This window comes from Engystomops pustulosus, chromosome 5 (assembly GCF_040894005.1).
Source record: "Engystomops pustulosus chromosome 5, aEngPut4.maternal, whole genome shotgun sequence".
Lineage (NCBI taxonomy): Eukaryota > Metazoa > Chordata > Amphibia > Anura > Leptodactylidae > Engystomops > Engystomops pustulosus.
In genome coordinates, this window is record NC_092415.1 from 169,253,938 (window position 1) to 169,268,241 (window position 14,304).

The 14,304-nt window shown below is 43.6% G+C and overlaps 1 protein-coding gene across 3 annotated transcripts in view; it reads left to right on the forward strand.

Moving 5' to 3' along the window:
- Positions 1-14,304, forward strand: part of GSDME (gasdermin E) — a 65,506-nt gene that overhangs the window by 1,541 nt on the left and 49,661 nt on the right. For 2 of the 3 annotated variants that reach the window (XM_072153759.1, XM_072153760.1), the window contains exons 2-3: positions 5,173-5,407; positions 8,500-8,692. In XM_072153759.1, the coding sequence (XP_072009860.1) occupies positions 5,191-5,407; positions 8,500-8,692 (410 nt within the window). In that variant the 5' untranslated portion in view covers positions 5,173-5,190. Of the gene's footprint in view, positions 1-1,189; positions 1,235-5,172; positions 5,408-8,499; positions 8,693-14,304 lie in introns of those variants that run through there. The other variant, XM_072153761.1, reaches the window with a different exon arrangement.

The following is a 14,304-nucleotide window of genomic DNA, read 5'->3' on the forward strand; positions in this document are numbered from 1 at the left end:
AAAACCCATAAACAATACATAAAAACTGTTAGGCTTAATGTACTAGTCTTCATGTTTCCTTTGGCCATGAGCTAGTGTTTTTTTCTTTTTTTTTTTGCGGCTCATTGGGTTTTACTGGGCTTAGTAGACTGCATATTATACAGTAGTTCCTTTTCCTGCCTGCTATGTGTCTGGGTAGGCCTTTTCTATTGACATGGGCATTGTGAGTGGTGCTTACCTTCTCATTGCACATAGGCCACAAGCAGGGGATGACGTTCCCCTACTTGCACCCCGCAAAATGCATGTGGCCTCATCCCAGTGGTGCATCTGTAAAAAATGTATCTGTTCTCTTTGCATTTTGTATTCTCATCCATTTTTTTCCATGTCCATATGGAATCTGTTCCGATTATTTTTTATGTAAGCAAAAAAAAAACATTTTTTAGAAGGCATAACACCTGGTTCCTCAGCCTTATCAATAAAAAAAAATCTTTTTGTTTTGTGGATACGTAATCTGCCATTGTTGTCCATAATCCACAAATATGAAAAAATTTGGACAGGCTCTTAAAAACTGTCATGGAAATCACAGAGAGCATACAGCAGGTAAAAACGGATGCGCAAGGTTGCGTTATGACATGGCGTTTACAGTCTGTTCTGAAACGCAATACAACAGCTGCTTACATTGCTGTTAACGTGTGTATCCAAAACACATGTGTTAACATTGTGTTGACATTTGTGTTTTGTTAATACACTGCTAACATATTGTTAACATATTGGGGCACATTTACTTACCTGTCCGGAGGAGTTCACCTAAAGTGCATTGTCCAATGATAATGCACATCTGCTGCGATTGTGCGCCCAATATCCTGCTTATATACATCTCCTGCAGTACCAGAACAAGTAGTCCTGCAGCCCATGTCTTTTTTTCTGCTATTAATAAATGGAAGGTCCATAGAAGTCATAGAAGACCTTACAATCACATTCAATCAGAGTGTAGTGGAAAGCCCAGACACAGGTTTGAACTGTACCTTAAGGGAAATCTACCACCAAGCATTATAGATCCAGACACCATGGGGGAGATTTATCATAAGTCTCTTAGAGCAGAACAGTTTTACTTGCCCATGGCAACCAATTAGAGCTCAGATATTATTTTCCCAGAGCTGTTTATATAATTAAAGATGATCTCTGATTGGTTTCCATGGGCAACTAGAAAATTTTTACCTCAGAAACTTGATGACAAATCTTCCCCATGAATGTGGTAATTGTCTTATATTTGTTTCCACGCCCCCCCCCCCCCCTTCTTTTAAAATCAACTTTTACTATTTATATCTGGATATCTGGAAGTTGTTACCAGAGTGTCTCCATGCTGCAGATTTACAGGCTGTTACAGTGTTTCCCCCTCCCCCTGCTCCCTCAGCAATCCATTCCTCCCTACATACAGAAAGAGAGGGAAGTGGTTCCTTCTGAAAGTAGATTTTAGATGTGCATTATTATACATTAAGTGTGATCCCTTTAAGTTGAAGACTTTGACAATGCAGCCGGACCGCTGTAAGGGTACATTCACACGAACGTATGGGGGGCTTATATACGGCCGATATACGCCCCCCATACATTGCAATGGGCGCATGGTGCCGTGGGCCATATATTCCTACATATCATATGCCAGCGGTGACTCCCAGGCTTCATGCGTCAGTCACCGCCTCCTCGGACCGCCCCCTCATGAATACACAGGACCTCTGTAAGTTTGGTCCAGGGTTCGGACCGCTATGTAGTGCAGTGTTTTCTAGCTTTATTGCTATGTTATGTATAAAGCTAGCGTTTTAACACTGCTATTACAGGGGTAGGGCTAGGGTGCTGCTAACTTTAGTAAATGCTCCTAGAGCAAATATTCGGGTGACAGGTCCTCTTTAACATTCCTATCAAGGCTGTGGTTTTCCCGGTTGCTTCTGCACTTTTTTTTTAGCACATTTTTTCCTACCATTTTTCGATGAATATGCTTTGGCACAGCACTCTGTGAACAGCCAGCCTCTTTAGCAATGAACTTTTGTGGCTTACCCTCCTTATGGAGTGTCAGTGACTGCCTTCTGGACATCTGTAAAGTCAGCAGTCTTCTCCATGATTGTGTCGCCTGCTGAACCAGACTAAGAGACCTTTTAAAACAATCAGGAACCCTTTGGTGCATTATTCTAATTTTCTGAGATAATGGGGCTTATTTAACTAATGGTCCGTGGACACACTTTTGTCGGACTTTCTGACGTTTTCAGGTTTTGCACGGCTGTGACAGGTATTTAAATGGATAGGGGGAAATAGGGGGATGGGCCGTTGGACGATCCGACTGATTCGGACTGAGCGCAGGATTTAACTTTCAAATTGTGTCACAAGATCAAGCACTTACATGCACCGGGAAGAAGAAGGTGAACTCTGTCGGACCTGAGCGGGGAAGTGACACATGCAGGATATCGGGCACACGATCATAGTGAATCGCGGCACAGTGCATGATAGTCTGACAATGTACATTCGGAGAACTCCTCCGGACGGGTAAGTAAATGTGCCCAAGTGACTTTTGGGTTTTCCTTGCCACAATGAACGGCATGAATAAAAACACTTGAAAAAGTTCACTGTAAGTAATGATTCTAAATAATATGAGTTTTACTTTTTGAATTGAATTACTGAATAAATATAACTTTTTGCGGATATTGAGAAGCGCTCGTATGTGTAGGAGTCTGGTGGAACTTCTGGGCGCCTAAAGTCTGTTCATTGCACGCACAATCTTCAGTAAGTCGCTGATCCAGTCTTACAGCACAGGCTGCCATCACTGAGCTCTGAGTCTGTTGCACAATCCTCATCCAGTAAAGTGGAAGTATATATATAGCTGCTGGTTACTTCACATTACACCACATGTTCCTAGTTCCTCACATGAACAGAATATTTTTCAATCAGGTCCAGACAGATTCCAGGAGTTACAGTATATACGGTTATAGATGCTGCTAATAAACATCCGAATATTCCAGCCTCCCCCTTGTCCCGTCTCCTCATGTATGTCTCCTGGATGTCCTTGACCCCCTTGTAGCTGGCATCTCCAAAATAATTCTCCTGTCTTGTCATAATGTGGAAATTCACTAATACCCTTACAATATCTCACACTAGTAAACTCATACACTCCTTACTATAAAATCCTGTATATTGAACCAAAAGTGACTGCAATAATGTGATAAAACGTGAAGGGTGTGGTACCGCAGTTTATGGAGACCTTTCCCTTATCTTTTGGATACATAACCAGATTAACAAGCAGGATTCTATGAATGTTTTGGGCATCATCACTCGCAAGAAAACTTTAGAACACCTATTGTTCCATGCTATAAGAGGTTTGTTCACTTTTAGGCCATGCACATAGTCCATCAAAAATTGAGGGCAAAATAGGACATCATCCCGGAAAGCCGGCAGACCCTATTTTAGTGATGTCCATTGGGATACGTGCTGATCTTGCCACCTCTCTTCCAGTCTAGTTTTTCAGTTTATTTTTGTATAATGGATAGAAAAATGGATGTCTGGACAGAGATACTAACCCTACTTGTTCAGTTCAGTGCAGTGTTCACCAACCACTGGTCTGTGGCCCAATACCGGGCTACAAAACACCTAGTTCCTGTCTGAGGCCGACCTCTGTAAAAACAAAAAAATAAATAAATACTTACCTTGCATTAATGCGAAAGAGAAGTGAAGACTGCTGCAGGGGAATGAATAAGGTGAGTATTTTTTTTTTTACAGAGTTTGGTTGGGAAACGGGAGCTGAAACGGGAGCTGAGTTGGGGGCAGCAAAAGGAAAGGGGGCATGGCAGGAAGGCATGATGCAGGAAGGAGTCATGGGAGGGGGCATGTTGCATGGGACATTATAAGTGCAGGGTGCTTCCTTGGGAAACGGGTGGCTGCCCTGCCGCTTCTCCTCACCCTAATTATGGACTGCTCCAGCCCTGTCTTGCCCAGCATAACCCGAGAACACGTCATCGCTGTGTTGTCCCTGACAGGCCGAAGTAATCAATCTCTGCACCATCCCCCAGTTGCTGTGCATGAGTCATTCAGTTGATGTTGATTAGATCTGTCTGGACAGTTCAGGAAGCTGCATGTTATGTGTTTATGTACAGCAGCCAGCACGTAACCCAACTTCCCATGGTCCTGAATTTTATAATAGTTTTTTGAGCAAAATCACGCGGATCAGGGAGTAAACAAGAAATGTAGTGTAGCTACAGCATTCCTAAGGTATGTTTGGTTCACAACGCATAAAACAAATGGTAGATTTACTTGAATGAAGCATGATAAAGCAGGAGCACTTAATCATAGATCCAGGCACTGTAACTGTGGCAATCTTCTTGTTATCCATGGCCTCCTTCCTTCTAAAATCAATTTTAAAAATTATGCTAAGTAGCCCATAGGGCTCTGGGGTGCGTTAACACAGACCCTCTTTGCTGTAGGTTGTTACAATGTCTCACCCTCCTCCCTTAGTTCCCCTCCCTTTGTGCTAAAACTCAGTGTTGCCGTGAGATTACATCAGGCAAAGTGGGAGGGGGGAAGTGCTCCCTCATAGTGTGACAGCATGTGAAGCTAAAGCACGGAGGTGCTCTGGTAGCACCCCCCCCCCCCCCATAAAGTTAGCATAATTCTAAGGCTACATTCACACTGCCATATGGCCGACGTATATACGGCCGATATACGTCCTCCGTAGACGGCAATGGGCGCACGGCGCCCTACGGGAGCGGTACGGTGCAGCAAACGTACGGCACCGTGCCGCTCCGTACCCGGGAAAAAGATAGGACCTGTCCTATCTTTTCCCGTAATGCGGCGCCGTGCCTCATGTATCTCTATGGAGAGGGGCGGGGGTGAGCTGCACTCACCTCCTCCTCCTCTCTCCGTGCACTGCCGTTGCCCGGTACGGTACGGGCGGGCAACGGCAGTGTGAATGTAGCCTAAGAGTTGAGTCCCTTTAACCTTCTTTTTACTGGGAATAAGGAAACCTCAACTCCATGAATAACGCTTCATAGGCTTATTAACACTCCACCAACCCTACACTTTCTGGTAGGTATTGGCTACTTGCTTGTCTCGTAAGTAGGATGTAACAAGTACACATAGGGCTTTAGTGCACAACTTTCTTGTGTGTTTCTAATCATATCTAAGTCCTGTATATACTTTCTGCTTACTTTTCAGGTCACTGCCATATAGAAGATGTTTGCAACAGCTACAAAGAATTTCCTGAGAGACATTGATGCTGGTGGTGAATTGATATCTGTCTCCAGTTTAAATGACTCTGATAAGACCCAGCTCCTGAGTGTGGTGGCAAAGAAGAGGCGATTCTGGTGCTGGCAGAAGCCTAAGTATTTCTTCTCATCATGTGCTTGTCTGCTGGGTGATGTACTCACTGAAGAAGGACCTGTAAAACCAGGTATGGCTTATACACAGAACTTTATGTGATGTGGAATCTGTTATCTGATTACTATAAGGTCACACAACCTTTGTACTGTCATTAATATAGTCAGGTGCATATGACACAGTCTGCAATTTGATTTTATTGTTTATGAAATAAGACACTTCAGGTTATCCACAGCCATGATAATTTATAGACATTAGATAAGTTCTAGTTGTGCTGACAGTTTCCAGTCTTTTAAAGAAAATCTACCATTTGATTTCATGCATTATGAAGCAAACATACCTTGAGAATGCTGTAGCTACACTGATGCAGAAACATATCTTTTTTAATCTCTGAGCTGAGTGGTTTTGCTGAAAAATAATTATAAAATTCAGGACCTTGGGAAAACTGGACGCCTACATAAACACATTACACATGTAGTTTCCTGAACGGTGCAGATAGAACTAATCAACCTGAGCTGGATCTCTCATACACAGCAGCTGGGGGATGATGCAGCTATTGATTACTTCTGCCTTTCATGGATAACAGTGCATAACTAATGTGAGAGGAGAAGCGCTGAGCCAGGCAAAGAAGCGAGTTCCATTATCATAATTGTATAATTGTTTTTCAGCAAAACCGCTCAGCACAGGGATTATGATCTTAAACAAGATATGATCCTGCATCAGTGTAGCTACAGCATTCTCAAAGGTATGTTTGCTATATAATGCATCAAATCAAATGGTATGTTTCCTTTAAAGCAAACATTAAAGTGATTTTGCTTCAGTTACATTTATACCTTAACCTGAGTTACAGGGATAAATGTGTAAAAATAAATCTACCATCAAAATCAAGCATGCGGCACCAGGGACACTTACCGTATATTCCGGCGTATAAGACGACCTGGTGTATAAGACGACCCCCCTACTTTCCTGTTTAAAATATAGAGTTTAAGATATATTCGCCGTATAAGACTACCCCTTTTCCAACGCATACAAAACACTGGTAAAAATTTTAAAAAAAACTGATTTGAATTTAACATGGTCCTTTTTTAAATGTAAATTCTTATGACATGCAGGTATATAGCAGGAAAACTGTCGCTCATAAACATAAGGCATACAACAACAACATTACCATTACAGCACAGCCCCCAGTAGTATACAGCACAGCCCCCAGTAGTATACAGCACAGCCCCCAGTAGTATACAGCACAGCCCCCAGTAGTATACAGCACTGCCCCCAGTAGTATACAGCACTGCCCCCAGTAGTATACAGCACTGCCCCCAGTAGTATACAGCCCAGCATTAAAAAAAAATAAACAAATACTCACCCCGATGTCCGCGCCGTCTTCTTTCTTCTGCCGGGCGCCGCCATTGATCTTCCCCGGCAGGCGCCTAGTATGACGCGCCGCTGCTGACGTCATACTAGGCGCCGACCCGGGGAAAGACATGGCGGCGCCCAGCAGAAGAAAGAAGACGGCGCGGAAGACTGAAGACAGCACAGCGCGGACATCGGGGCCAACGGAGGGTGAGTATTTTCCCCCCGATGTCTTTTTGAGGCTGCCGGCAGCTTTTTGAGGCTGCCGGCAGCCATCGCTGTGCAAACACCCAATATGCAGCAAAGACTTACCGGCTATGGAGAGGGCTCAGCCCGTGAGCCCTCTCCATGCCGCCGTATAAGACGATTACCGGCGTATAAGACGACCCCAGAGAAGACAGAAGATTTTTCTGTCTTCAAAAGTCGTCTTATACGCCGGTATATACGGTACTCTTAGGTCGAGGCACCGTGACTGTGGTAATCTTCGTACATTTGTTATCCATGTTGTACATCGAGCACTCCCCCCCCCCCCCTCCCACTGGGATAGCAGCAGGCACATAGAGAGGGAAGTGCCAAGGAAGGAGGGGAAAGATGTGCTTCTGCACACGGCTCGCCTGGACCGTATCCTGGGTGTAGCACATGGCTGGGTGGAAAAGGGAGGGGGAGCGAACGCTGCTCACCTCTCCCCCCTCCATTGAAACTTAAGAGGCCATGTATAGGTCAGTGCAGTGAGACACTGTTTGTTCACCACACCTTGCTGGTAACACCCCCAGAATCCTTCAAGCTCATTAGCATAATTTTAACAGTTGATTTTTAGAAGGGAGGAGGCCATGCATGACAAATGTAAGAAGATTACCACAGTCACAGTGCCTGGATCTATGAGTAAGTGTCCCTGGTTTATCAGGCTTGATTTTGATGGTAGATTTCCTTTAAAGGGGTTGTCCAGGTACAGAAAATTTTAATGCTATACTGTCTGCCAAGTGCGTATATCATTCAAATATTCTCTACATAAAATCTGCATTGTGGTATAGCAGCACTTAATACTTTGAGCCGCCCACTGAAGCAGAAACGCAGTCAAGAAGTGTATTAGACACCAGAATTCCTCCAGTGGTTTTGTTGCTTGCAGAAGGGATGTGGAATTAACTTGTGCAGCCATCGTGTGCAGGCAACCTTAATGGGGTTGTTGAGGACTAGAAAAATCATGGCTGTTTTCTCACACGAAGAGTGCCGCTCCTGTCAATAGGTTGTGACTGGTATTGCAGAAAAATTCCACTGTATACAGAACAGTGCTTCATTATCACACATAATCTGTGGACAAGGGTGGCATTGTTTATGGAGAATGCAGCCATGTTTTTTTTCTATCCAGGACAACCCCTTTAAGCAATGCTATACTGAACTATCTCTACATATCACTTACCGATGCCTACCAATTCAGCTTTTATAAAGACAGCATGACATATCTTAGCTCATGGAAGCAAAGTGAAGTTATTAGTCATCTGTAAATCCCCCAAAGCCATAAACAAAGGCATCAAGCTTTATAGTGAGCTGCACCTTCTACCAGTAACTGCAGATGAGCCGATGTTTCTGTTTGGGTTCGACCTGCGCAACCCAGACATGTTGCCAGATTACCGGCCGAACAGCCAAATGACGCCGCTAGCTACTAGCCATGGTTATGATTGTTGGGTCATAACCATAACGCAGGCCAAACCCCAAACGGAGACATCTGGTGCTTATCTCTGCCAGTAACCAGTGATCAGCTTTGGGTTTTGCTTCTGTAGCCTAAGATCTTCTCTCTCTTATTGTATTCCCTTCTAGTTGTAGTCGAATCGGAATTTGTGAAATATGAAGACAAATACAGCGACACAATACAGGGTAACGTCGATGCTGAGTTTGTGGCAATTCAAGGAAATGTCGGAGGGAGTGAAAAAGTGGAAAGTCAGTTTTCCTTTGGAACCCTGAGAAAGCAAGAGGTCGACATGCAACATCTTATGAAGGATGTACAGAACAGGTAATAATAATAATCTTTATTTATATATCAAATTCTGTAGCGCTTTACAAATCATAGGGGACATAGACAAATATATTACATTACAGAGTACAAACAGTCATATGGAACTATAGGAGTAAGGGCCCTGCTCACAAGAGCTTACAGACTATGAGGATGAGGAGGTGACACAAGAGCTTACAGACTATGAGGATGAGGGTGTTGACACAAGAGGTTGTATAATAATCCAGCCATTCTTTATAAGGAAGCAATAAAAAATAATTTAATAAATAAAAATTTTGCTGCTTGAACCAGCCATCAGCTGCCATCTTATTTACAGGGTCCTAGGTGAAAAAGACTGCAGAGAAGCCTGGAGCTTGGAATATATCTGCTGTTTGCCGAATAACAGACAGGAGATAGGACATAGGATGGATTAGTAAAGGGAGAGTAATATCCTATGACTACTGCACTTTCTGTGATATGGAGTCGAATGTTAGTGCACGCACAACTCAGGTGCCATAACACCATCACCTCGGTCTGGTTGCCCACAAGCCAGTTTCGGCTGAGAAACGTGCCCCATGCTTTTGTGGGATTTCCCAGACCGAATATAGAAACCCTGGACTAAGCTCAGTGAGTCAGTTCAGTTCATTGGTTACAGGTTTAGTTCCAAAAATCACATGCAGTGAACTTGTGTGACTGTGTGAGGCCGCATTCACATGGTGTAAGGGAAGCCTATGGCGTCCATTCACAGTTTAGGGAGCACACAGTGGGGCACTAAGGTTCCGCACACCGCATTTCCATCGGGTTTCCCGACTACTTCCGATTTGCACTGCATTTAACAGGGGTTTTTGGCAGATACGATCGGATTTTGGGGCAATTGCGCCAACTTTCATGTGACTCAAATCGGGGGCGTGGCCATCGGACAACCCGACTGAATCGGACTAAGAGCAGGATTTAAAATTCAAATTGTGTCTCAAGCCATGCACTCACATACACCGGGAAGAAGAAAGTGAACTCCGGCGGACCTCAGCGAGGAAGCGTCACATGCAGGATATCGGGCACACATCTTAGTGAATTGCGCCGGACTTCATCCTCGTCGGACAACACACCTCTGGGATCGCGACAGGACCGGGTAAGTAAATGTGCCCCAGTATCTCACTGCCCCTCCCTTCTCCACCCTGTTGCGTGCTGCGATTCGGTCTGGGTGAGCATGCGGTTTTGTGAATGAGGCCGGACTGTGCAGGAGCATGTCTTCCCCTCCTCCTTTGGGAGGAGGAATGCTCCTGCACAGTGTAACAGCCTGGGAAGCAGTGGGATTTTGGTAATGCCCCCCAGAGACCTTAAGGCTCATTAGCATAATTTTACAAGTAGATTTCAAAATTGAAAGGAACCCATGGATAACGACAAATATAATAAGATTAACATAGTCCCAGGATCTATGAGTAAGTGTCCCTGGTTCAGCATGCTTAATTATGATGGTAGATTTCCATTAATTCACACAGTCAGATGTATATATAGGATAAATGTCTTACTTGGGACACAGTTGCATTGCGGATAAGACATAGATGCTAAACCACATTGGAATTTAAAAATTGAATAAATAAAAACTTAAAAAAAAAAAAAAAAAAAAGATATTGACTACAGACAGTCCTTGTGTAGCTATGAAGTTAACATTTATAGGAAGACAATTTTGGGGGAATAGAAAACATTAAACCACATTGGGAAGGTTGTGACTATTTGGCATAGATGTTACTGACAGAGGCAAAATGGATCTTTGAAATGGATTCCCTAATAGCTAATTAGACTAAAAAGAAAAATAGAGCTTTTTGTATTTCAATAGGGTACCCCACAAACATCAGGGAAAAAAATTAGAAAAATAAAATACAACAACAGGTGGGCAGGCAGGTAGGCAAATATCTAAAGAAAATTATGTTATAATTAGTGGGCGTTTAGGTACAGTGCATGTACTCATCAAATCACTCAGACACGTGTTGAAACCAGTAGGATGAATAGTTGAACATTCATTTATTAAATAGCATTCTAAAGTAGGGAAATAATAGCACACAAAAGTATGGGAGCTGGGGATACAGCTGCACAATTTGCTGCTGCATCATGACCCCCCATAGAGGTCTATGGCATCTGGTCACTGTCCGGTGAGCATAAGTGTTGCAATGTAGAGGGGAGGGGAGAGGAGCACTGACCCATGCTCCCTCCTGCACCTGGCCACATATACTGTACCTAAGATGAAGAACAAGGAGATAAAGAGACTTTGAAAAGTACAAACCAAACACCAGAGTACAGTATGGGGTATTATCTGGATCGAACCTGGTCTTGTAAATCTATGAAATCTAAAGGAGGTTCTATGCTAAGAGTTGAGTTACAGGCCGGAGCTTCTCCAACTTACTCCGCAATGGCTGTCTGCAGTCATGTTGCAGTATAGGGATATACAGTGATGTCATAGTACAGGGATACTACACACAGTGATGTCATAGTACAGGAATAAGAAAGATAGTGATCTGGGCAGCATGCGTTGCGAGTGTGATGCAAGTTCATCGCATCATACTTGCAAGTGTGAAACGGGCCTTACCAGTAACACCCGCGATTGGTGTTGCAGATCGTCGCTCCCCCTCACGTCATCGGGGAGTGGCGATCGGTTGCCATGACAGCCTCGGTTCTTCCAAAGACCTGAGTCTGTCTGTATTTAACGCATTCATTACCATGTGCTAATTGCACATTGTAATGAATGAGCATGAAAATCCCCATATACTGCCATACAGTAGTATGGCAGTATATTGGAGGATCAATCAGGCAACTAAGGGTTAAAGTACCCTAAAGGGTCTGAAAAATAGTAAAAATAAAAAAAGTTAAAAAAAATTATAATAAAAAAAACTAAAAATTCAAATCACCCCCTTTCCCTAGAACTGATATAAATATAAATAATCAGTAATAATCATGAACACATTATGTATCGCCGTGTCCAAAAATGCCCCTTCTATCAAAATATTATAGCGGCTTTTCAAATAGCTCCCGAATTTGAAAATGGTACTTTTTTTGCCATTTTGAAAAGTATAGAAAATTCAATAAACAGTGACCACAAGGCCGTACAGCCCTAAAAATGGTATAATTGAAAACACCACCCACAGCTCCTACACCAAAGTATGAAAAAGTTATTAGCGACAAAAGATGCCAAAATCTAAAAAAAAAGTTTGTACAGGAGGTTTTAATTTTTGTAAATGTATGAAAACCTTATAAAACCTATACAAATTTGATATCCCTGTGATCGCATGTCATTTGGGGCGCACAGTGAAAGCCGTAAAATCCAAGCCCACAAGAGAACGGCGCAAATATGTTTTTTTTTTTTTTTACCAATTTCACTGTATTTGGAATTTTTTTTCCCGCTTCTCAGTACACGGCATGGAAGAATAAATACCGTCACTATGAAGTGCAGAAAACAAGCCATCACATAGCTCTTTGTGTCTAAAAAAAGTTATAGATTTTTGATTGTGGGAAGTGAAAAATATAAATGAAAAAACAAAAAAGGGCCAGGTCCTTTAAGGAAACCTACCACCACAAATCTACCTATAAAGGTATATCGGGTGGTAGGTGAATCAATGGGACGTGAGGATAGCCCTTTTAAGGGCTAATCCTCACGTCCCCGCACTGTTTTATAAACTTTTATTACCCTAATATGTTAATTTACTTATGCGGCTACTGGGGCGTGGAGTAGCCGCATCTGAGGTTACACGAGGCGGCTACTCCACGCCCCGGTAGCCACATTACCCCTCCTACTCACCATGTTCGGCGCGCAGCTGCTCGTAGCTGCGCGCCCTCGTCCGCCGATCCTGCCGTCTGCGCATGCGCAGAACAGCAGGCCCGCGCCTGTGCAGCCCCGGCTTCAGAGCAGTGACCGTGCAGGCGCGGGCCTGCTGTATTGCGCATGCGCAGACGGCAGGATCGGCGGACGAGGGCGCGCAGCTACGAGCAGCTGCGCGCCGAACATGGTGAGTAGGAGGGGTAATGTGGCTACCGGGGCGTGGAGTAGCCGCCTCGTGTAACCTCAGATGCGGCTACTCCACGCCCCAGTAGCCGCATAAGTAAATTAGCATATTAGGGTAATAAAAGTTTATAAAACAGTGCGGGGACGTGAGGATTAGCCCTTAAAAGGGCTATCCTCACGTCCAATTGATTCACCTACCACCCGATCTACCTTTATAGGTAGATTTGTGGTGGTAGGTTTCCTTTAAAGGGTTAAGGGGGGTAATATTGTGTTTATGTAAACACAGTCTAAATATTGTATTCACATTGCCTTTGTGTTAACATGATTTAAATCAAAGCAGTGTAAGTGCAATGTAAAGTTAACCTGTGAAGACACAGTTATCATAGCACATGCCCCCTCCTCTGCTCCGCCACCTCCTCTCTGACATTGGAGAGGATTATCACGGTCAGATACTGGGACTGATATCTCAACAACCATGGGGGTTACAAATAAAATTCAGTGTGTCCCTGAATGTGTTTAGTATACTTTACATTATGGGATGTAAAATCTCTGCTTGTGTGAGGTTGTGAGGTCCTCTTTAAAGCATAAACGTACTGAAACATAGAAGGGGCTGCTTTCCTAACCTGTTCTGCAGACCCTACATTCTCAGGATTGGTCGGCGCCCGTGATAGATGGGATAGAATAGAGGGATAAAAGGGGAATATCCTGTAATGGTTAACACAGCAGTAAAAAACAACACTGCTGCTGATTGCAGATCTGGTCTTGGTGGCGGAGTGATTAGCTGTATATCTAGCACGTGTTTAATTTGCTTGTCAGCGGTAGAGAATTCATCAGTGCTGAGGGTATGTAAATGAAGATAAATGGCTGCGCTCCTGCTCTATGTAAATGAGCGACTGCCGAAATGCCCGATTAGTATTTAGCAACAACCAATTACAAAGTATTTTTTTCACCTTCATAAGTAACACACCTACGCTCAGTGTCAAAGGTTACATTAGCGTGACTTTTCATAGGACTCTAAGGATGCGTTTATATTAGGTTTTGTTAACGCAATGTAAATGCATTTAGTTAACGTAGTGTTTCGTAAATGCAAAATGTTAAGGTAATGTACTTAGCCTTATTGTATTGGTGTAAACACTGCGTGTAAACTCACCCTTACAAATGTAACATATCATTTGTGGATTTGTCTCATGGGAGTTCTATGCGGTAATCCAGCAGCGTAATACACACATTGTCGAAAAAAACTATTTTTGCTTGTTTCAGATATTCGCGGAATTACTGCTGGGGTAAATTCTGAAGCCATTCAGCTGCATGTAAATAGGCCTGCACTGCTTTCACATGATGGGGCAGATTTATAAAACGTTTTAGGCAGTGCAGAGTTAGAGTAGATAGTCTAAGGCTACATTCAGACCGCCGAATGGGGACGTATATACGGCCAACGTATTTAGGGCATATATATGTCCCCCATAGACGGCAATGGGCCCCAGAATACGGCGCCTTGTCCCATGTTTCTCTATGGAGAGGGCCAGGGGCGAGCGGAGGTGAGCATCCCCTCTCTATAGAGAAAAATGGCGCACGGTGGTCATATTATGGGGAAAAATGTCCTATCTTTCCCCAGGCTACAGAACACTACGGTCCGTAT